The sequence below is a fragment of the Castanea sativa genome, chromosome 8, assembly GCF_040712315.1.
Source record: "Castanea sativa cultivar Marrone di Chiusa Pesio chromosome 8, ASM4071231v1".
NCBI lineage: Eukaryota > Viridiplantae > Streptophyta > Magnoliopsida > Fagales > Fagaceae > Castanea > Castanea sativa.
The window spans coordinates 49,068,305-49,091,392 of NC_134020.1; the positions used below are offsets into that span (position 1 = coordinate 49,068,305).

The following is a 23,088-nucleotide window of genomic DNA, read 5'->3' on the forward strand; positions in this document are numbered from 1 at the left end:
CCCGTAGAAGTGTGCTTAAGCACATACTACTTTCTTTCTTAGTTTTTTATTATATTTTCTTTCTTCTTCCTTCTCGTTAGTTCTTTTTCCCTAGACTTTCTCTCTTTCCTCTACTTCTGTCTCTCTCTTTCCTCTACTTGGTGGCAAGTGATATGTTTTGTTATTTTTAATATGTTATAGTGTAAAATAAGGGTCATCAAATAGCTTATGACCCATGGGCTGGCCTAGTAGCCCACCAGGCTAATGGGCAACCCAGCCCAGCAATATTGAAGCCCGCAGACAGCCCAGTAGCCCAATGGGACAAACTATGGGTTGGTTTCTTTACCCATGGGCGCCCGCTAGGCCGGCCCGTTAGCCCAACTTGATAGCCTGACTCATTACCCAAAATTCATAACAAAATAATTTGGGGGTTGGGTGGGTGAGGGATTGAACTTTAGACATTGGACCACACACCTAACCACTAAATACTTGAAGTGATTGTGATACAATATACATAATAAATATATATATTGGTATTAGTCTAGTAGCTTTGATTTTCAAAACTAAGTCTAAGTTACTAAGATGACCGTTGCCCTACCTCTGTGCCTCTAGAAAGAAAGTCATCCTTTTCTTTGATAAATTCCAATTCTTTCCTTACAAATTAAAATTATAGAAGAAATTCCTTTAAAAAAAATTTAAAAAAAAAAACCTTACCGTTGGCTGGAAGAAATTCTTTCCTTTAAGAATTGATATTTGACTCTTCATATATTTCCTTTAAGAATTGATATCTGATTATTTCCCTTAAGAATTGAGATTTGATTCTTCAAATATTTCCTTTAAGAATGCTTATCGTTTGAACAAAAGTCAGTTCTCTTTTTTCTTTTTTTTTTAAGTATCCAATCTATAAATACCTATCACATTTCTCTCATTTTACTCGCAAAAAACCTCTCAAATTCAAACTCTCCCTAGACTATTCTCAATTTTTCAATCTCTTATTACTTTTTCCCTCTTATAGTTATATACTCTATAGAATAATAGTATTATATTTTTAATAGTTATATTTATTCAATTACAAGTATCAAATAATCAAATTCTTCAAGTTGGAGGCTTGGAACTTGGAGGCTTGAGCATCCAATTGCATTTGAAAATCAGCTTCTTCAAATTGGAGTGGAACTGTGGAAGCTATTTGTCTCAAAATTCGATTGATTGAATAACATCTTTTCATAACTTTTATTATATACTTGCTGTCTCATTATTTGTATACATTATTTTTGTTAGTTTTCAAAATTTTAAAATGACTCATAGAAATGATCACATCATACTAGATGATCTAGATGAGCAAGGGCAACATTTTAAGTCGATTGGTTCCCCCACATCCCCAGTTTCCCCTACATCTAATGTACCAACTAATAATAATACTACACTTGGCTCAAATCCAAGTTTTACTAATAAAAAATTAAAAAGTGAAGTTTGGAAAATTTTTGATAGGGTAGAGAGGATAAAACAAGATGGAACAAAAGAAATTAAAGTTATATGTAGCAAATGTGGTGACGAGCTGGCTGGTGGCCCTAGTGCAGGAACTAACCATTTAAAATGTCATATGTTAAATAGTTGTAAGCGAAAAAATCAAATAGATATTAGAGATTCTCAACAATTAGGAAAAGATAAGGAGGGAAATTTAACTAATTTATTTACATTGATGCAAATGTATGTAATGAAGTAGTAGAATATCTTGTTAGAGCTAAACACCCTTTTACATTCGTTGAAAAACATGATTTTACAGGAATGGTGCAACGTGGTTTTACTCCACAATATAAAGGATTTTCTACATCCACCGCAAAAAGAGATATTATGAAAACGTAAGATGTATTATTAAATATACATAAAAAATAAATAAAATAACTTTTTGTGCGTTTTAAAGTAGTATTTTTTTTTTTGACACATTGCTACTTCTCTAACATTAAGCGTGCTAGTGCGGCCTAAAAAAAATGGTAAATTACAAAGTTTATTCCTATCATTTACACCATATTTCAATTTGGTCCTTAACCTTTTAATGAAGTCAATTTAGTCCCTAAGATTTTTAGTACTGGGTCAATTTAGTCCTTATCGTTATCCTTAAGATGGAAAAAGCTGATATGTCAAATGGAATAATGAAAAATTATTTTCTATACCACATCAACAGCTAACTATACCACCCCATCATATTAAATTATTTATTAAAAAAAAAAAACCCAAATTAACATGTTCACAACAGGGAACACAAAAATCAAACTCAAACACAAAAACAAACACACACACACACACACACAAAAATCACAACAACCAAATTACGTTTCAATCCTTAATATTTTAATATACCCAATTAACAAAAAAAATCAAGCTTAAAATGTTTCCCAGAAAACAACATGGCCTTATCAAATTAAAGGCCTAATTCTTTGTGAATCCTTTGGGTTTTACCACTAGCCTTATTCTTTTGCTCAATAGATAAACTGCCAAGTCAAAGTTCTTGCCTCTTTCCTTTGGCTGCTTTTTCATTTTCGAATTCTTTGGTACCCAAAGTTTGGGTTCTGTTAGAATGAACTCATCATGAAGTCCTAAGAAGGTCTCGATGTCCTATTTGTAAATTTCAGTTAATTGTAATTTTATAATTCAAATTTGGGCTTTTGATTTGAAAAATCATGGATGTTTATTTGTTTCCGGCTTGAATATGGATTTTTCCATATTGCATCGTTGTTAAGCAGGGTGGAGGTTTTGGGTACCTGTTGAACTTTGTGGAGGATTGGGCAGGTAATTTCTAGAGAAGATGCTGGACTCATGGGTGGCTGGCAACCTCGTCAGCACTGAGCCCATGGCCCTGACCACCATCTTCACCATCTTGTCTTTGATAATCTTGATTGAAACTTGGATTGAATTTTCTAGGAATAAATTGAATTTTGAGATGTGAGAAGATATTCGGAACTTGATATGAATGGAGTGCCTTATTGTGAACATGTTAATTTTGGGTTTTATTTTTATTTTGGCAAAAATGCAAAACTGGCCCTCTAACTTTCAATGTTTTTCATTTCAGTCCTCTAACTTTAAGTTTTGTCATTTTAGTCCTCTAACTTTCAATTTTTGTCAATCCAGTCTTCTACTAGAACTCAGTTAAAATTACCGTTAAACTCACTTGTAAATGACCGTTTTACCCCTCTTCTTTTTTAAAAAAGAAAATCGAAATTAAAAGAAAAAAAGAAAAATCTGTAAAAAAAAAAAAAAAAAAATTCTTCTCCGAGAAAGCCTTCTTCTCCCTCGGCCACAGCGACTGCAACATCTTCTCCAAGAAAGACTTCTTCTCCACCGTCGACAACAAAGCGACCTGTGTGGTCAAATCTGCCGATTCTAGGTCCTTCTATAAAGGCTCCCCAAAGTCTAGCAATACCACCCACTATGTGAACAACTCCAGATCTTGCAAAATCAATCACTCCAGAGTTGAATAAAAGGTTGCTTATGTTGAAAGCGCTGGCCCAACCATCGACGGACCAGAACCAGTGGGAAACAACTGGGTATACAAAGCCAGTGAGGAAGGAGGAGTATATGAGGTAAGCGACAAACTGGGTTCGTTCGGCGATTGAGCCGCTGGTGATTCCTATGACGGCTATGGCGAAAGCCCACTGGTAAAGGAAATTGCTGCCATCAAATGAGGAGGAAGGGATGGATTTGAGGCCGAAGAAGTGGCGGCCAATGAAGCCGTTAGAAGGTGACCCGAAAGCGAAGAGGTAGTAGAAGAGGCTGCCGGCAACAACGTCGAGGACGTTGGTGTTGTTGGGTTTCTGTTTGTGTTGCTAGGTGTGGTGGGTCTGTTGTTTGCTGATTTGGTGTTGCTGGGTTTGTATTTGTGTTCGTGTTGTGGCTAATTTGGGGTGGAGTTACTGGCCTTGACGGTAGAGAAGAAGTTTTTCTCGGAGAAGATGTCGTAGTCACCGTGGCCAAGGGAGAAGAAGTCTTTCTTGGAGAAGAATTTTTTTTTTTTACAGCTTTTTCTTTTTTTCTTTTAATTCCGAATTGTTTTTTTTTTTAAGTAGGGTAAAACGATCATTTATAAGTGAGTTTAACGGTAATCTTAACTGAGTTTTAACAGAAGAATGGATTAACAAAATTTGAAAGTTAGAGAACTGAAATGATAAAATTAAAAGTTAGAGGACTGAAATGAAAAATGTTGAAAGTTAGAGGGTCAGTTTTGCATTTTTGCCTTTTATTTTTATTTTAATGTAATATGACGTGGCGGTACAATTGGCAGATGTGGTATGAAAAATATTTTTTTTATTATTATGTTTGACGCATCAGCTTTTTCCATCTAATAGATAACGACAATGATTAAATTGACATGACATTGAAAATGTTAGGAACCAAATTGACACAATTGAAAGGTTATGGATTAAATTGAAATATAGTGTAAAGAATATGGACCAATTTTGTCATTTACTCAAAAAAAAAAAAAAGTGTACTAGTGCGTGTTTAATCCAAGGTTTTGAAATCTGGATCGTTCATTGAACCGTAAAAAGGAGAGGTTCAAGGTTTTTAAGGTCGAACCGAAGTTGAACCAAGATCGAACCGTGATAATGTCATAATTAATTAATAATTATTTGAAATATAAATAAATATATTAAATTAGTATAAATTGAAAAATTAACTAAAATGGTTCAATTAAAATAAAGATCCATATTTCAAATATATTTTTCATATCATAATTTTTACAAAATAAAAAAAAATATATATCATATCTTAAGCAAATATAGATATAGTATTTATTTATTTATATGTTAATTAGTAAAACCTTAATAATAATAATAATAATAATAATAATAATAATAATAACAGTAGTAGTACAATAATTATTATAATATAATAACTTAATCCCAAAGTCCTGGAGTATTGGCCGAAACTTTGCCGACAAGAAGGAACCGTCCGAAGCTCAAAAATCGGACCTTAATCCCAAAGTCCAAGTAAACAAAATTATTGATGTTGAAAGTATCCTACTACCACTAACTTATATTCATCTTTTTGACTTTTCATTGGAAACTACTTGTTACTTTCTTGTAGAAGACTGAAAATACTTTTCTTCAAGACCACAAAAATAAATTCGTATTATCTTCATCCACAGCCTGTGGAAGTTTTCCAGTATCAATGGCGAGAGGATTGACGCTCACTGCAGGAGTACTCACGGCCCTTATTGCTGTTGTACTAGTCCAAGAAACTTGCAGTGATGCTGCTGAGGTTAATGATCATCACTGTCCCCCTTCTTCCTGTGGCAATATCCACAACATAAGCTATCCGTTTCGATTGAAGAGCGATCCAGAAATCTGCGGGGACTCAAGGTATGAGCTGTCGTGTGAGAACAATCGAACTACTGTGTTATACTTACTTGCTCGAAAATACCATGTACAGGAAATCAATTACAATAACTACACAATCCGGGTCGTGGACTCAGGTATATGGAAGGATAATTACTTCTCCTTCCCAAGTTATTCTTTAAATCGCTATAATTTCAGTCAATATCGTTCTGCATATACCACGTATCTGCTGAAGTTGACAGCCCATAGCATAGTAACCAAACTGTCAAGGAGTGTGGTTTTGATGAGCTGTGAAAAACCAGTACTGAATTCTCTATTCTATTTGGACGCTTCTACTTGCAATATTGACAGTGGAAAGGATTCCAAGAAGAGGTATAGATATGTTAAGGTTGGTAGAAGAACGAATGCAAGCGATGTGGAGGACTCGTGCAAAGTAGAGCAGATGTTCCTGACATCGTGGCCAGGAAATGATGACCCAGTTAATACTTCCTGTACAGACGTCCACAATGAATTGTTATATGGTTTTTAGCTCTCATGGCTACAACTTATTTGTGAAAATCATTGTGGAACAGAAGGTAGTTGCTACCTTGATGACGCGAACCTTGTTCACTGCGGAGGTAAATTTTCATCGCACAAAAGTATTTGTAAATTATGTGAGAAAATTAGGTCATAGTACACTTGCCATTCTCTAATTAAATACTAACTTACATTTATTGTTGATTTTTAATTTCCTTTTGTACGTTTCTTTCTTTCCGACATGCTAGGTATATTTATTGTAGTTTAACGTTATAATGATTAATTTTGAGGATCCAAACGTTGATGTTATTCTTTTCTTTGTCAAAACAGGTAGAATCCTTGGCTTGATCCTGTTCATTTTCTATGGTGAGGTTTCTATTTGTCTAAGCAGACAGATAATCTACAAATGAGTTGTTGTGCCTAGTGATGACATGCATGCAGAGCAATACCATGTACTTAATTTCCTACTTGGACAACCGGTTGATCTCATACTCTTTTTTTTTTTTTTTTTTTTTATACATGATAAAATTTCTACTCTAGCCTAATCTAAATATATATGTGGGTGAACCTCTCTTCTAGGAACTTGAACCCTGACCCTTGCCCCACACCCTACAAGCACTTATACTTGTGGAGTAACCATTGCACCAAAGGTATGTAGTCAGGATAAAGCCGAAGATTTAAGGGCCAAAGTTTGGGCTTTAATTAATAAATATATATTTACATATATATATATATATATATAATTGCAATATTTTAGTCATTAAGGGGGAGAATTTAGGCTAATTTTGATATTAAGAACCCAAAAAGTGCAGTACCTGAACTTGATTTATGTTAAAATTAAAAAGCTTGTTTTTTTTTTTTTTTTTTTTACTGTGAAGATAGAATTTTATTGATTAAAGGGTTTGCAAAACACCCTCTGAGAGTATACAAGACCAAAATATTACAGGCCCACCCCATTTGACCAATGGGTTACGTATCCGTATAATAGTAAAAAAGAAACATTACAAACAATTGGCTGGTCACGTAGCTTTTTTCATTTGCCTGTCATGGTTTGGCCAAGTCTCTGTTCCAACGCTGATAGTTCTGTAAGAGAGTCGACGCACCTTGAAGAATGTCATTTGGCTGGGACTGTTTTTCCTCAAAGCAAAACCTGTTCTTGGCGTTCCAAATGAGAAATTATTTTGTTTCATTCAAGTGCTCTGTTTCTTGTATATAAAAGCAGAGCTGCACTTTCCTTATTCATTCAATGAGAAATTATTTTCTCTTATCTTCATCTTTGAATTTATCTTCTCATATGAGATAGCAAACAACATATATATGGGGTGTTGTGAGAGCCCTGATCATAACATAGCTCTGAGATTAATTCTTTTGGGCTAATTGAACATTAACATTAAATATACCTATACCTATAGAAATTTTTTTTCCCCAAAATCTAGGGGGGGCCATGGCCCCCCCTGGTCAAAGAGTAGCTTCGTCCCTGTATGCAGTGGTGATCTCATACTTTTTAATAAGAATAAAAAGGGAAAAGTTGTTAATGAATTAATGCTGATTTACTGTTTCGCAAAATAATAATAATAATAATGCTGATTTACCATGCCCTGGACTTTTCAACTTATTTATGTCACTCACTTCATTGTTTAATTTATTTAATTTTTGTTAGAATAAAAAAGAATAATTCATCTTTCTTTTATATCTTGCAGCTTCTTTGGAACTAATAGTGGTTTTCATAGGTATGAACCTGTGTCTCTTTCTTTGATCTACTTTATTTTAATTCTTTTTATCAGATCATTTATTAATGGTCCGTTTGGATTGAGGAAGAGTGAGAGGGATTAGAGTAAAGTTTGCCCAAACAGGCCATAAGACTTTGAGTTTGAAATGAAAGTGACATTTACATGAAATATACAACACAAATGGTTCTTGATTATTATGATTCATGAATGCAGTTAAGCTTAGTTTGGATTCAGCTTATTGTGGCCACATTTTGAGATTATGCGTTTTGTAGCTTTTTTTTTTTTTTTTTCAACGTGCATGAACAGTAACCGGTACTGTTCATGCATGTTATTTCACTGTGCGAGAGACCAATTTTACTGTTTACGCACTGTTCATGGGACCCACAAGCACTTTATTCAAAAAAAATTTTAAAAATGGGTCCCACAGCACTATTCACCCATTTAAAAATTATTTTATTACAGTGTTTTCAGTTTTCAATTTTCAGTTTTCAGCAATAAACTCTATCCAAACGGACCCTTAGTTAACTATAATTTCAACCAAAAATTAGAAGTTAATGATGAGAGCATTTAACTATGGGAACTAATTTGTTTTCTTATAATTATTTTTGTGATGTTTCGGCACAGGGCTACATTTTGCAGCAAAACTTTTGTTGGGGAGTCCATTTGTCATTGCGTTTTTTATATATAAGTGGCGTAGAAGGCATTTATCAACGTGTGACGCAATTGAAAATTTTTTGCAAAGCCATAATAACCTCATGCCAATTAGGTACTCTTACTCACAAATTAAGAAGATGACTAAATGTTTCAAGGAAAAATTGGGTGAAGGAGGTTATGGCTCTGTATATCAAGGAAAGCTTCAAAGTGGCCATCTGGTAGCTATAAAGATGTTAGGTAAGTCCAAAGGAAACGGTCAAGATTTTATCAATGAAGTTGCCACAATTGGAAGGATTCACCACGAGAATGTGGTGCAACTTATTGGCTACTATGTTGAGGGACTAAAGCGTGCCCTTATATATGAATTCATGCCTAATGGTTCTCTTGACAAATACATTTTTTCTCAAGAAGGAAATATCCCCTTGAGTACTGAGAAAGCATACAATATTTCTCTTGGAGTTGCTCGTGGAATTGAATATTTGCATCGAGGATGTGACATGCAAATTTTGCATTTTGATATCAAGCCCCATAACATTCTTCTTGATGAGAACTTCATCCCAAAAGTGGCAGATTTTGGACTAGCAAAACTTTATCCAATAGATGATAGCATAGTGTCTTTGACTGCTGCAAGGGGAACACTAGGATATATAGCTCCAGAGTTGTTCTATAAAAACATTGGAGCGGTCTCCTATAAAGCTGATGTTTATAGTTTCGGCATGTTATTGCTAGAAACTACAAGTAAAAGAAAGAACTTGAATGCATTTGCAGAACATTTAAGCCAAATTTACTTCCCAACTTGGGTCTACGGCCAATTTAACGAAGGAAATGACATAGAAATGGAAGATGCCACGGAGGAGGAAGAGAAAACTGTTAAGAAGGTGATCATCGTTGCATTATGGTGTATACAAATGAAGCCCAGTGATCGTCCTTCAATGAACAAAGTTGTAGAAATGCTTGAAGGAGAAGTTGAATGCTTACAAATGCCTTCCAAGCCTTTCTTATTATCATCACCAAAGAGGCCAATAGGGGATGTCGGAAACAACTTAAATTCAACTAGCTCATCAATTCAATCAGGTGAATCAAGTCAATTAACTCAAAACTAGTTAATATTTCAATCTGTTGATTTACATGAGAGCAATTAGTGATTTACAAAGATACTTCATATTTATGTGAAACAAATAATTGTTCCTTTGATTTGTGATAGCTCTCTTTTAAGTCTTAACCTACGTCGTTGCTGTTGTTGTTTTTTTTTTTTAACTTATAAATTATGTCTGCTCGTACTTAAATTAAAAAATTAAGGTTCAACTTGATAAAGTATGGAGCTGTACTACAATCTTCACCAGCCATGGGCATATTAGATTGCACCAATCTTCGGCACTCAGAGATAATTGTTACTGTTTCACTAGGCCCAAGCCTACCTTCAGGGCCACTATAATCGAACTATTATTGTGCACGGTTATATGTCTCCCTAGCCTCACTATATATACACCTCTAAAAAGTATCATTCAATTCAATATATAAAGAATTACATTCTCAATCTATATATATATATATATAAAAGTAAAGACATTACGTAGGAGTGTATAAGGTTCTACCAAGTAGCATAGATTATGCAAAGATAATTGAAATATTCTCAAATGCCACATTAGAAAAAATAATTATAAATTAAATATTAATTTTTTGTTTCATTTGGCTAATTGTTTCAAGACTTTTCTAATTAAAAAAAAAATATTCTTTGTATCCTTTGGTTCAATGTTTCAAGACTTTTCATCCCTCACACATACACACAAAACTCTTTGCATTTTAATTCACCATTTTCACTTCTTGCACTTCTACCCCTTTATATATATACCTACACATAGCCCTTTATGTCATCCTATATCAAATATACACAGACCAAAAACGATGTCATATACCTTCAATCTTTCAACGACACCTACTTAGCTTTAACATTGTTGTTTCATCTAATTCTAACTCGTATAAGTTGGCTAGAACCAGGGAAGGGGAGCTTGCATTTTATATAGAGTGACAACAACAATTATGATTTTTATTTTAAGGTCGAACGTTGTAGATTCGTGGATTTTGTAAATGATGTGATTGACTATAGGTATTTGGGATATGTATTTTGTTTTAAAATTAAGAAAAATAAGAAAGACATATTCTATATCAACTTTTATTCTATAATGATATTCCTCCAAAGTTGTATTTTTTTTTTTTCTCATTCCTTCAATTGAATAATTATAATGGATGTGTGAAATAACATTGGATATATAAAGAGAATAAACAAAACAAAAAAAAAAAAAAAAAAAAAAAAAAAAACTAAAGGCCACACTCCTTTGTATCACAACTTTACTACAATTCTGATGTGATAGGTTGTAATAAGTGAAGAAAGAATGATGAGTTCATGTAAAAGTGACAAGTAGTCAGTTACAATCTTTCATATAAGATAACTGTAAAAAATGATATGATCATAGAATTACTCTCGTAAATAAAAATGGGCTAAACCAGGAGGAGATAATATATCATTTACCCAAAATTTTAGTTATAAATAAAAAATAAAAAAAAATAAAAAGTATTTTTCAATAGTTGGTGCTTAAATGCCATGACTTGAATTTATAAAGAAGCTTAGACATAAAAAACTATGAGGAGCATTAAAATTCACGATTGCTGTCAAATCTTCGCCAATGACATTTTTCGGTAACAGCAAAATGAATGCCATTAAATTGAATTTTTGGTCATTTGTTTACAGCACTCCAATATGTGCCAAGTAGCATTGTCACCTATCAAGAGCTAAGTAGTTCAATTCACAACTCCTAATATTATCAATAAAAATGTTCAAAGTTTAAATCCCCTCTAACTTCACAAGTATAAGTGTTTGTGAGGTGTAGAAGGTAAGGCCGAAGTTCAAGTATTCAGAAAGGAATTTCACACATATATAAACTTAAATTCGGCTAGAATAAAATTTTTATCTTGTAAAAAAAAAAAATCCACTGTAATTCACTATAATTACTATCAACCAGAAATATAAATTAAAATAAACAAGGGCATTGTCACTCAAATCAATGCCTCAAGACAACTCAATAAAAATAAAAATGTAGATTGGCGATGATAGATCTATTATTATGTGTACACATATAATTTAATTGTAGGATTGGATACATAATAAATATGATATGCTCATATGCATATCCCTTCCCATCATTGCAGTACTTTCAGATTTTCATTGGGGGTGTTGTTATATTAAGGTTGAGGAATAATGAGCTTAAATTTTGCTTATATAGATCCCTTAAATTTCACAACATTTACTATAGTCCGGCATTTTCAAAGTGCTTTGTTTGCTTCCAGCAGCTAATGAGCTAGAAATGGGAGAAGATTTTAGGGTAATTAAATTTCTGCATGTGGATACATTTCATAGAGGTATCCATGATAGGTAAAATCTCAAATTGAATCTGGTAAATATAGGAATTAAAAAAAAGGACAAAAACTAGAATAACAGAAAGCACCTATTTCTAGAAAGTTCAATTGAGAGTACTAAAAATAACAAAAATGAAAATAAAAGCGCCTACAAATATAATAATAAAAAAAATAAAAATAAACTAGTTCAGATTAACATCAAAAAATTATAAAAGCACCCATTATAAGAAAAGTTTGCTCATCATTCCTCTACAGACCCCCAACCAAAAGCCACCATCCTACAGAAAAGAGGACAAAAAAAAAAAAGGAAATCAGTGCTAAGAAATAAAAGATGACACATCGTTCGCAGGAAATGGTACATAAGCTGCTACATCGTTGCCAGATCTGCTACTTCCTCTCTGAGAACTGAAAGCATAAGTAATCGAAGTTCCACCTGCCCAGTTTACATGCTTTTCACCACCCAACCACCGCTATAGCAAAGTTATAAACTTTAAAATTTGAATAGAAGCCCTCAACATGTAAACCAGCTAGTAAGCACTAGCTAATGCAAATTCAGCAACTAATTGACAGCTGCATCATAGGAAGTAATCGGGTGTTCTCCGGGTTACATCTGGCTCTCCCCTCCTTGGAGCAGGCTCAAACTGCACCCAACATAGAAGTTCTCAAGGTCTGTTATGTTTATATGTGCAACTGAATTTTAACATATGTATACTGTCACTTATGATATCATATTGCTATAATGGTGGTCTAGGGGCAGCAAGTGTTCGGGTGTGGGTGTGGGTGTGGGTGAATAAAGAGGGAGCAGCAACCTGAATGAATGTGTGTGCCTTGCAGTCATCAACTTCCAGAATGGATGCCATGTTCCCACAGCGATAACAATAATTTGGTGCACTGAAAATGGTCACCACTTTTTGTTCCTGTCAAAGGGAATGAACGTTAGCTACACAAACTGACCATCCCTAACAAAGCCTCAAAATAAGGCTAAGTACTTACGTGACCCCAGTTATATCCTTCCATAACCAGCTGATGAGCTCTAGCAATCAGCTTTAAGTTATTAGTATGGTTAAACTGCTCAGATATGTCCTGTAAAAAGTACAAGCAAACAGATCAACAAAGCTTGGCATTAAATAGAAAAGATGGATTTATTGAAAAACACAAAATAAATCACCTGGCCAAAGGTGTATCCAGCACCCCTTGGTGAGATACCCCAACCGCAGCGATCATCTGGGTCAGACCATAAAAGATCACACATGGGCCCCTCATGAGGAACTTCTTGAACACGGTCAAAGTTACGAATGTTATCAAGGGTTTCAATGGAAGGGGACAATCCACCATGCAGACAAAATATTTCAGATTCGACCTTCATAAGAGGGGGAAGAAAAGGTTAACATATGACCAAAGTAACATCATAACAAAGCAGTACCTACAAACAGTATCAATTATAATTTAATGCAATGTATATAATTATTATTGATTTCTGAACAAAGATGATCAAAAACTGAAAGACAGATGTAAACTACAGGCCAATCAGATGCAGAAGCACAACGTTAATATATAGTTCAATATTATAAGAAGCAACAGGCTCAAACAAAAAATTTGTAACCAAATTCTTAAGCATAAAACAAATCCACCAGAATTTCAGCAATCTATGCTCTTCAGAAGCAAGTTGATCATGTGATCCAATGCTCTTTTGCATGGCAACTTCAAAAGCAACAGTTTGTAATGAGGCTTTAACACAGCATTACTAAAAGGGGAAGTGCACAAATAGCAATGCAATTAGACATGCAGGTGATCAACCAGTGTTATCATTTTGGTGACACTGCGGTCACAAGAAACAAGCTATCAATTTTTCAAAAAATTACTAAAGTAATATTTTGCATGAATCCATCCCAAAAGCAGTTATTCATCATCTGAATCAACACCCCATCATGGGTTTTTTTTTTTTTTATTGTTAAGTTATGCACCCAATGTGTCTTGAACCCACAACCTCACCCTCACCTAGTACTTGCAAGGGGAGGAGGTGCCAGTTGCGCTAGAGCTCATTGGCCACATCATATCTATTTAAGATCAGCTACATATAATTGTTCTAGATTGTTCTCCCTTATGTACAAGAAGACAGCTGGCAGTGGCAGTGCACACAACAAATTCGGACGAAAAAGATGCAGGACATCATTACCTTACAACAAGCATTTAAAGCATCATAGAAATGGCAATAAATAACACTAACCAATGCTGTCAGTGGAAAATAGTCAAATAAATCTGTAAAGATCTTCCACACATTGGCATTACCATACCTGAAAATAAACCAAGACCAAATTACCTTTACAGAATACCAGAAATGACATTAATGAGCCAAAAATAGGAAGAGGGAGTGGGAGTATTATGTACATGTAAGAGACTAGCAGTCCATCTTAAAGGCAACATTTTCTTTTTTGGGATAAGTAACATTACATCTAATATAATTTCCAAAACAAAATACTCTCCACAAACTAGTAGTAGTCAACAACACATGATGCATTTGTCAGTCATTTTCCACTGTTTCAAACACGTTGGCCCACATGTCAGTCATTTGACACTACTCAGATGCACCTGCAATGCATCGCATACACCTGAGAAGTACTAGAAATTTCACATTACATTGTTTAATGTAGTATCAGTGGGTATGTAAGCATACAGTGCCATTTTTCTTGTATTAAATTTGAATTTGGCAGTGTCCCTGTAACATGGGTCATTTATAGCCTGAAAAAACCCTTCCAACTGGGCATTGTGGTAACACCAATAAAGTTATGCTTATCTAATTACAAATTAAATTAGAGCAAAATCACTAACACCAAAAGAAAAGAAAATCAATAAAAATAAAGAGGTGCTAAGGGAAGAGAATTTAGAGCTAGAGTTTTAAATTGAAGTCACATGTAAAGATATAATCAATTACAATAGTAGCTTAAAACTGAATTCCCAGCGAAACAAGGATGCCAAGAAACTCACTTCCGAAGGCACTCATCATAGAACCCATAAACTTGAGTAATCTGCAATGGGAAACATAAGACCACAATAAGCATAACATATCCATGCAAACGAATAATATACGGAATCCATGAAAGAGAAGAATCATGGAAGAGCAAAAATTGAACAACACCTTACAACCTATATCGCAAAACAGATGGAACATTGGAACCCAAAAATGAACCTCTTAATTATAGTAAAACAATAGCTCTATGACCAGCTCCTACTACTACAATGATATTTATAATTTTATTATTATCAGAATAGAAAAAGAAAACATTACACCATTGTTAAATAAAAATAAACAGTAAATCTTGAGACCATAAATCAAAATTATACCTGACGGCTTTCATGATTTCCTCTCAGAATAGTAATCCGTTGAGAATAACGCACTTTCAAGGCCACCAGGAGCTGAACAAAGGAGTAAATCCATACAAAAGTAGTGTTAAAACAAACAAATGTCATGAAGCAAGTTGAATAAACACTTTAAAAACATAAATCAAGTGCACGAAGGAACATCAATTGTAATAGTGTCATCAGTTGGAACCCACAACTAATCATCTTTTGATATGTTCTGTGGTACCAACAGGCACAAAAATATATAACAAATCTAGATTTTAATGTAGTTATCAAATGTGACCCCCATGTATTGCATAGAACTGGATGGTACATTCAACAAAAGCTCACAATACAAGATATCATTAATTGAAAACCCCCCAACTATGCAACCCAACAAATGACAGACAAAACAAGAAATAATTATCGTTTCAATGACATGCAACCACACATTCTCAGTGAAGGAGCAAATGACTCAAAATGGACCAATCTTGAGGTCTTCCTAGGAAGATCAAGTCTTGTACATGAAAAAAATTACAACCATCAAGTGAACCAGATATGTAGGCCTCAACTTACATTCAACTCTAAGATTTTGAATGTTTCACATAGAATGGATTTACAGTGCCGCTTGTTTGGATAGAAGACAAAACAATAAATAAATAAAAACCTGGGTTTAACTGAAACATTCTCATCCAAAGAATCCGAGATGACTTTTTTCTTGGTAAAAGATTAAAAATTATATTTCCTCAAAAAGAAAAAAATTTAAGTAGACAAACCTTCAAAACAGAAATTACAAAGTTAAAATATAAAAGCTATTAACTAATACTTACAGTTACAGTTTCAACTGAATAGTAGCCACGGTCAACATAATCTCCCATGAACAAGTAATTTGTATCTGGACACTACCAACAAAAATATGCCACCAGAAATTAATATTGAAGTTGCGATTGTTAAGTGATCAACACATCCAAGCAAAGAGAAGGCAGGAACTAAAGTCATTACAAGAAGCAAAATCAGTTCATGTATCCCACTGGGGATAATTTAATTGAATCAAACACAAAATATAACAAAAGCAGATTCAGATGAATTTGTCCCGTCTTACAGTCCCAATTAGAGAAAAAAGTGGCTAGCATAATTTCCATGTGAGAATAAAATAATCAGTGCCCTATTTGAGTAAAGTTAACCACTTATACAATATATGCACTCACCAACTACAAACTTCTTATAAATACAATATCATCCCACTTGTTTGCGACATCAGTACTTGCATAGCTAGAAACTTAATTGACAAAGGAGACATTGACATAGGCTAATGTTTTCTATGCTCAAGCTTTACTAAGTTTCTTTTAATGATGTTAACCTTCTCATTTTCTTTTACATGCTTTTTTGATAAGTAGTAAAAATCCATTAAAAGAAAGAGCGCAAAAGGAGCGCAACCCTAATACACAAGAAGTATATAAAGAAAAATCCAAAAGAAAAATTAACTTTAAATACAATAAGGGTTAACAAAAACCGAATCAAGGAACTGTAGAAAGTCCGCATTAAAAAAATAAAAAATAAAAAGTCTAAGTCTATTCATATAGTCTTCAAAAAATCAGAACTACACTTTCAACTTGTGCAACTCTTTCCCCTCAAATTATCAAGCATTTCATTGTCTCCAAAGGTACCACAATAAACATAAGGGAACAACTTTCCAAATCTCCTCATTCCTTTTACTCGAAAAAGAAACTGATCCATGGCTCTAGCACATAAGGAACTGATCCATAATGATTGACCCTCGCTTCCTTACATTATCTGTAGTCAAGGTCATCCCCAATGGTACACACCACGAGAAAAAGCCGCCCTTGATAGTACACAAAACTTTCCAAATGCTCTGCCCAGGAAAAAAAAAAATCCCTCCTCAATGCATTGTAATAGCCCCACACGGAAGCCTTGAGTTTCTGAAAGATCCATCCAATTTATCTACCTCCCCGTGCCTGTCTTCGTAATGTAAATGTCATCCAATAATTAAGCCATAGATTCTGATTTCTTTTACATGTTATGATGTTGCATTTAAATTTTATCAATAAAACTACGATCAGCATCATAAGCCACGCTCTACACTTCTTCTCCAAAATGCATGAAACCTCATTCACACTTCAATGGAAGAAAATTATAATACATAATTATAGCAATATATAAGAGAATTTCAATTCGTAAAGGAAGTTCAATCACAACTCTCATTAGTTCATAAATCTTAAGCTGTAACTAATCAGCCTTCAACAAACATAACATGAGAAAAATGTTGGAAGCCCCGGTCAGACAACTACCTTCCCTCCAATGCGAAATAGCTCTGCAAGATCATGGAACTGCCCGTGAATATCGCCACATATTGTAACAGGACTTTTAACAGGCTGCAATGCAAAAGTACAAAAAAGATTAGTCAAAACTCTCCACTCTACTAAATCAATGAAAGCTTGATTTTAAAATAGGTGAGATTTGGGTCCCAAGGGGGGAGAGAAGGGGAAATTCAAACAAGTAACCCCCACTTTATGAGAAATGGTCCCTACCAGATTGTGTTACCCTTGGGTTTTAAAATCAACATAAGCTAAAAGAGGCAAAGAATGAATGCAAAATAGGAGCAAAAACCCACTGAAAAGATAATGTAAAACTTGAATCATGCAATGGAATATACAAGTTGATTCTTTTTTTGAAAGGAGATAAATAAGTTGATTCTACATCCAAATTATACCTCAGCAATGATAATGGCCCGTCCCAATTGGTTTAACCACCATAGTTTGCAAAATAAGATAAAACAGTGACCCAGTATAATATAGAAATTATATGTATGTCATAAGAAACAATTAAAATATTTTTTTCTTGCCGATGCCATTTAGGATTTCTCTTTTGGGAAAACACCTCTTTCTTCCATATTTTAGACCTTAGCTCAAATTGTTGGTAAATCACCAGAGATGGCTTAGAAACCACCAGCTGAGTATGTTAAATAAATTTCATTCAAGGAGGAAAAATACAGTAGGTAGGAATAGCAACAAACCTTACCTACAACCAAACTCATCAAACAGGTTTTACCTTTTTTCAGATGTTTAACTCACAAAACGTTCTGCAGAAGAAAATGTTGCTACTAATGCAATTTATCAATCAAAAGATTTTAATCATGCTGTTAAGAAGAACCTCAGAGTATAAGTTTCATTTATATGAAAGCTACAAATAGATTCTCTTATATAGAAAGGGAAAAAAATAACCCATAAAAAAAAATTCAGATATTAATCTCAGCCACCCAAGTTAAAACACCAAGAAATTATCAATGTAGCAAAAACAGATTGCCCCAGGAAAGACAAGGGGAAACACTGAGAGAATGGAATCCCTAACTCCAAACATCGTGACTAGAAAAAAGGTAACTCCTAACTTATTAATTAGCCACAACACACTCAAAGAAACTAATGGAAGCTGTTCAAATGATTTTATCAATCCTCACCAGCTAAGTGCATCTCTGAATCTTAAATACCTCAACCTCAAAGATTCTTGTTACTTTAGATGGGGTGTACAGTCCAAACAAGTTTAAACATATGTGGCGCCAGTCGCAAGATAAAGCCAATACATGAAAATCCTCATCAGCAAGTGAACACATAAAAACACATGTATTAGTGTGTGTGAGTATGCATGTGTGTGTGTGTGTGTGTGTGTGTGTGTGTGTGTGTGTGTGAGAGAGAGAGAGAGAGAGAAGGAGAGATAAATATGACATTAGCAAAAAAGAAAAGATAAAAAGACACACCTGGACATTGCTTTCTTCCATTAATATCTCCTTAGCCTTATCACACAGCACCCTTACCTACACCAATATAACATCCATTATTGATTAATTGATTTTGATCATCGAAGGAAAGAAACACATTCACTCAAAGAAATTCCAGACATCGCAATTGTAAGGCAGTCTGAAACCCAGAAAACAAAAGGAGAATAAATTAGCAAAAGTTATATAGACAAATGTTGCAAACATCAGACAGAATCACTGGAATTGAAGATGCAAGCTTAAAATTTTGTAAAATAATAACATTAATAAGAGAAACAAAAACCCAACTTTTTTTTTTGCTTGGTAAGTTACACACACACATGCAGTGGGTCTTGACTTCACGATCTCCACCTAACACTTACAAGGGGAGGAGGTGCCAGTTGAGCTAGAGCTCATTGGCTGAAACAACAACCTATCTAACTCAAGCTGAAACACTAATTGCAACCTAAAATGGCTCCTTCCTTCAAATGTGACTTTTTCTTTATAATTCAATGGTTGGGGAAGTGGGGATTTTAACCCTGGACGTGTTCGTTGGAAACATCAGGAGGTGTTAGTTGAGCTACAAGGCTCATGGCTTATATTAAATTAAGAGTTACATTAATTGTTGATTAATTTCACCCTCTTTTTTATTTTCTAAGTCGAAAGTTATAATAGGGGAGGGGGGATTTGAAGCCTGTACTTGAACCTTGGACGTCTCCATTAGAAACACCAAGAGATGTCAGCTGAACTACAAGGCAAAATTTCACAGAACTTACAGCTAACAATAATGTTTTCTCACCCAAAATATCACAGAAATTAACTTCAAGCAATGAATGTGACCAAGACCATTTAATTTAGAGAACAGTCCAGAAACTACAGATATAACTGTCCGTACTTTCTACGATCTCTACATCTTTGCTGATGTTATCAAACAAGTTAGATCTTGTGGAGTTAGGATATGCACAGAAAGTGATATTTACATAAGCAGTAACTAAACAAGATAGATGGCATTGATAGCGTTCAGATAAAAGTTATGGCAGTGGACTACCATGAACTGAAGCCAACATTCAAAATGTTCTTTACCCAAAAAAGCTTTTTTTTTTTCAAGTAACTTCCAAGGTATTCAAATGCCAAAGAAAATCAACTTTGTAAATGCAGTGCTTCAACTACCAACTCTTTTTCTATGTACACAATATAACCCACATCAAATAGAACTAAATTTCTTATCAAAAGGATAATATAGATTATAGACCAAACTTTAGACAACATAAGCCTAGACTTCATTATCATAATGATAGTAAATGGTGCACACAGATCTCTTTTAAAAATCTAATTTGCAATAAATCAATACAGAAACAAGGGGCGTAAACCACCAATTGAAGTGAAGTCAGAAAGAAGCTTGCCTCCCACTTCTCTCCTCTAGAATAAATTGCACTATCTCTTAGTAATATTAGCTTCCAAATCCCTTGCACTCCTCTCTCACCCAACATGAGCCAAGTAAAGACCAACATTGTGACAACCCAAATATGCAGCATATTAAAAGAAGCTACTTTTCATATCCCATCTCATCCTCAATTTCAGAGCCTTAGAAACTCAAAGAAATCAAACCAATTAAGAGAACCAAACCCATCAAGTTCAATTCAAATGCGGTGCCCAACCACACCTCCAATGGATCTGATTCAATTACCCCATAAAACCACAAAATTTCCCAAAATCCAACCACGAAATCGACCCTAAAGAATTTTTAAAAAACCCTAATTCAGCTAATCTCACAGATCACGAACACATCAGCGATATCACCCACACAATCCCACAAATTATCAAAACTCCTCGATCTAACTCGAATCAAACCCTAACGAATCAAACCCGATCCACCATTTCTCGAGCAACGAAACACAAACCAATCAAACCAAAAAAAAAAAAAAAACCAAAACCAAAAACCAAAAAATTTCACAAAAAATCAGGATAATGAAAAATAATAAGATGAAGAAGAAGAAGAAGAAGAAGAACCTCTTGTTCGGACAAGGGCTTGCACTGCATGAGCTGCGAAATCTGCTCGTCGAGGCCTCCATGTGTGTTCGAAGGGACCGATTCCATAGCTTTCGTTCTTCTTCTTCTTCCAAAAAAAAAACGCACCGTTTCACAGATCAAAGATCCCTCCGAATCAAAACCCTAGAAATTCCCCCCCCAAAACAAAACAAACCCTAGCTTTCCCGAGGCCTTCACCTCCTCCTCCTCCTTCTTCTTCTTCCAGAAATTTCTAGAGAGAGAAAACGACGCCTTAGAGAGAGAGAGAGAGAGGCAGTGCTTTTTTTTGTGTATTTCGGAGCGCTTCGTTTGGCTCTTTTTTTTTCTTTTTTTTTTGGGTTTTGGGAGTTTGGGGGGATTTTAAATTTTTTTTTTTTTAATCGTTTGAAATATTGGAGTCGCGGAATTGGCGCGTGGGATTTGATTGGCGAATAGGGAGAGAGCTCGGTGCTTTTGTGGTGGGTTTTGATTGGGTAGGAGGTTTGGGCGGTCAGTAATGGCGCGTGGGTCGGAAAAGAAAAAATAAAAGGCTGTCTGTTTGTCTTGGGGTTTTTAAGATTGTGGATGTGAATGAATGGTTTGTGATGATCTTTAGGAAAGAAAAGATCTCACATTCAGGGACTGTGATGCTTGTGCAACTGATCAACTGACTTTGTCCAAATACTTAAAGACGGTAAGACCAACTTTTTTTTTTTTTTTTTTTTTTTTCCTGTAATGATAGATCTTGGATTGAATTTTATTTTTATAGTTTTTAGGGCCAAAATGGCAGAATAATGGCAAAATATATAGATCAAAGGTTTTGTAGCTGAATTAGCACTTCCCATGTATAAAGTGTTTGGAAGTCTAGATGAAAAAAGGTTCGAGAGTTGTAGAGTTATTAGCATGTTGTAATTATTTCTAAAAAAAATGGCAAAATATATAGGAATCTATTACTGTTTGCGATAATTAGAGACCTACTACTTTTTTAAAATTTGAATTTATAAAATTCAAGTTTGCTGTGTAACTCGAGTTTGTGAAACTTGACTTTGACGGCAAACTCGAGTTTTACAAACTTGAGTTCCATGAAAAATAGACACTAATTTTTATGTAACTTGAGTTCCAAAAAAAATAGTACGGCATACTTGAAAATTTTTTTTTTTTTTAAACTCGAGTTTTTAGAACTCAATTTACACAACAAACTCAAGTTTCACAAACTCAAGTTTTAAAGACGTGATATATTTATATATATTTCCAAAATAATTGTAAAAAATTACATATTTTATCAAATAGTGGTACTTGATTATTTTGGCTGGTTTTTAGACTAAGATTTTCTAAAATAAATATGATAACAAAGATGAAAATACTAATGGAATGGATTTTTTTTCATGCACTACAAAAGAATTTGAGGAAAAATCCTTTTTTTTTTGGGTAAATTGTTTGTGTTTGTTATGAACTTATAATTCATATCAAATATTGCACAGATTTAATGGTATACCCAGTGTCATTTTATTTAAAATTTTAAATAACATTGTTTTATATACTATTAACAAAATGTTGTAAAAAAAAAAAAAAAAGATCTCTCTCACTTCTTTGATTCTAGGGAAAGGCAATTGTATATCTTAGATTTGTTAAATAAAATCTTAATTATTTCACTAATTGAACGCATAAATTTAACTAAAACCCACCAATTCTTTTTTATATTTTTGGTAGAAGAAACTCACCATTTTACTTTAGGCAAATAAAAAATGATATATTTTAAAATTTTATACTCCATGCACGCAACTACGCATAGACCCAATGGGTTTCTAATGATCTTGAAAATGGGTTATTTTTAGAAAAAAAAAAAAAAAAAGAGTTTGCTTAAAATTGTTCAGTGTTGTCAGTTCAGAAAAACAAAAACAAAAAAGATAATTGGAAATATTTGATGTGTTTTCTTTTTATTGTTTTCAATAGGCATTACCTTAATGATCATCAATGATAAACTCTCATCAATGGTGGATTTTTTAGACATGTGAGAGAGTAGAATACTAGGAAACACTCAACACATGTAATGAAAGTTCAAAATGTGAGGTCTTTATGTCCATGGCTTATGCACCACGGCATTTGTGACTAAAATTGACTATAGTGAGTTAGTGACATAGTCCATTCTATGTTGAGTTGGGACTTGTTGGAAGTATATTGGAGATCACACGTAAGCTTTAGTGATTCCCCACTTTTTTTTTCTTCTTTTTTTTCTTTTTTTTTTTTTGTCCTTGTTATCCTATTCTATTTTTCTTCAAGTTTAGGAGTACCCCGAGAGTGGATCTTAGAGTATGTCGTTTTCATACGTAAAACTTACAAAATATCAACA

At 34.0% G+C, this 23,088-nt stretch overlaps 1 protein-coding gene and 1 pseudogene across 4 annotated transcripts; one reads left to right on the forward strand and one right to left on the reverse strand.

Annotated features, from left to right (window-relative positions):
* The first annotated feature begins 5,062 nt into the window (after positions 1-5,062).
* On the forward strand, positions 5,063-9,487 carry LOC142606481 (LEAF RUST 10 DISEASE-RESISTANCE LOCUS RECEPTOR-LIKE PROTEIN KINASE-like 2.3; annotated as a pseudogene).
* Positions 9,488-11,756: 2,269 nt separating this feature from the next.
* Positions 11,757-21,079, reverse strand: LOC142607035 (serine/threonine-protein phosphatase PP2A-2 catalytic subunit). Of its 4 annotated transcripts, none has more exons than XM_075778447.1 (11): positions 20,742-20,945; positions 18,735-18,791; positions 17,272-17,355; positions 15,793-15,864; positions 14,966-15,037; positions 14,609-14,649; positions 13,851-13,917; positions 12,792-12,983; positions 12,617-12,706; positions 12,433-12,540; positions 11,757-12,264 (listed from the first exon to the last, which is right to left on the reverse strand). In XM_075778447.1, the coding sequence occupies exons 1-11, from the start codon at positions 20,826-20,828 to the stop codon at positions 12,199-12,201; spliced, it is 936 nt and encodes a 311-aa protein (XP_075634562.1). In that variant the 5' UTR covers positions 20,829-20,945; the 3' UTR covers positions 11,757-12,198. The 4 variants fall into 4 exon arrangements, with proteins under 4 accessions (XP_075634562.1, XP_075634563.1, XP_075634561.1 ...); XM_075778448.1 differs by lacking the exon at positions 11,757-12,264 and having other exon boundaries at positions 12,343-12,540; positions 20,742-20,841; positions 20,935-21,079; XM_075778446.1 differs by lacking the exon at positions 11,757-12,264 and having other exon boundaries at positions 12,343-12,540; positions 20,742-20,838; positions 20,935-21,067.
* Positions 21,080-23,088: the final 2,009 nt, after the last annotated feature.

What these genes read in the sequence shown, in the direction of transcription:
- LOC142607035 (XM_075778448.1), bottom strand. Translation starts at nt 20,828, where the DNA reads ATGGAATCGGTCCCTTCGAACACACATGGAGGCCTCGACGAGCAGATT. An exon ending in ATTCAGTTGAAACTGTAACT is followed by an intron (nt 15,038 to 15,792) that starts GTAAGTATTAGT and finishes TCCTTTGTTCAG; the next exon opens with CTCCTGGTGGCCTTGAAAGT. An exon ending in TATGATGAGTGCCTTCGGAA is followed by an intron (nt 13,918 to 14,608) that starts GTGAGTTTCTTG and finishes GTTTATTTTCAG; the next exon opens with GTATGGTAATGCCAATGTGT.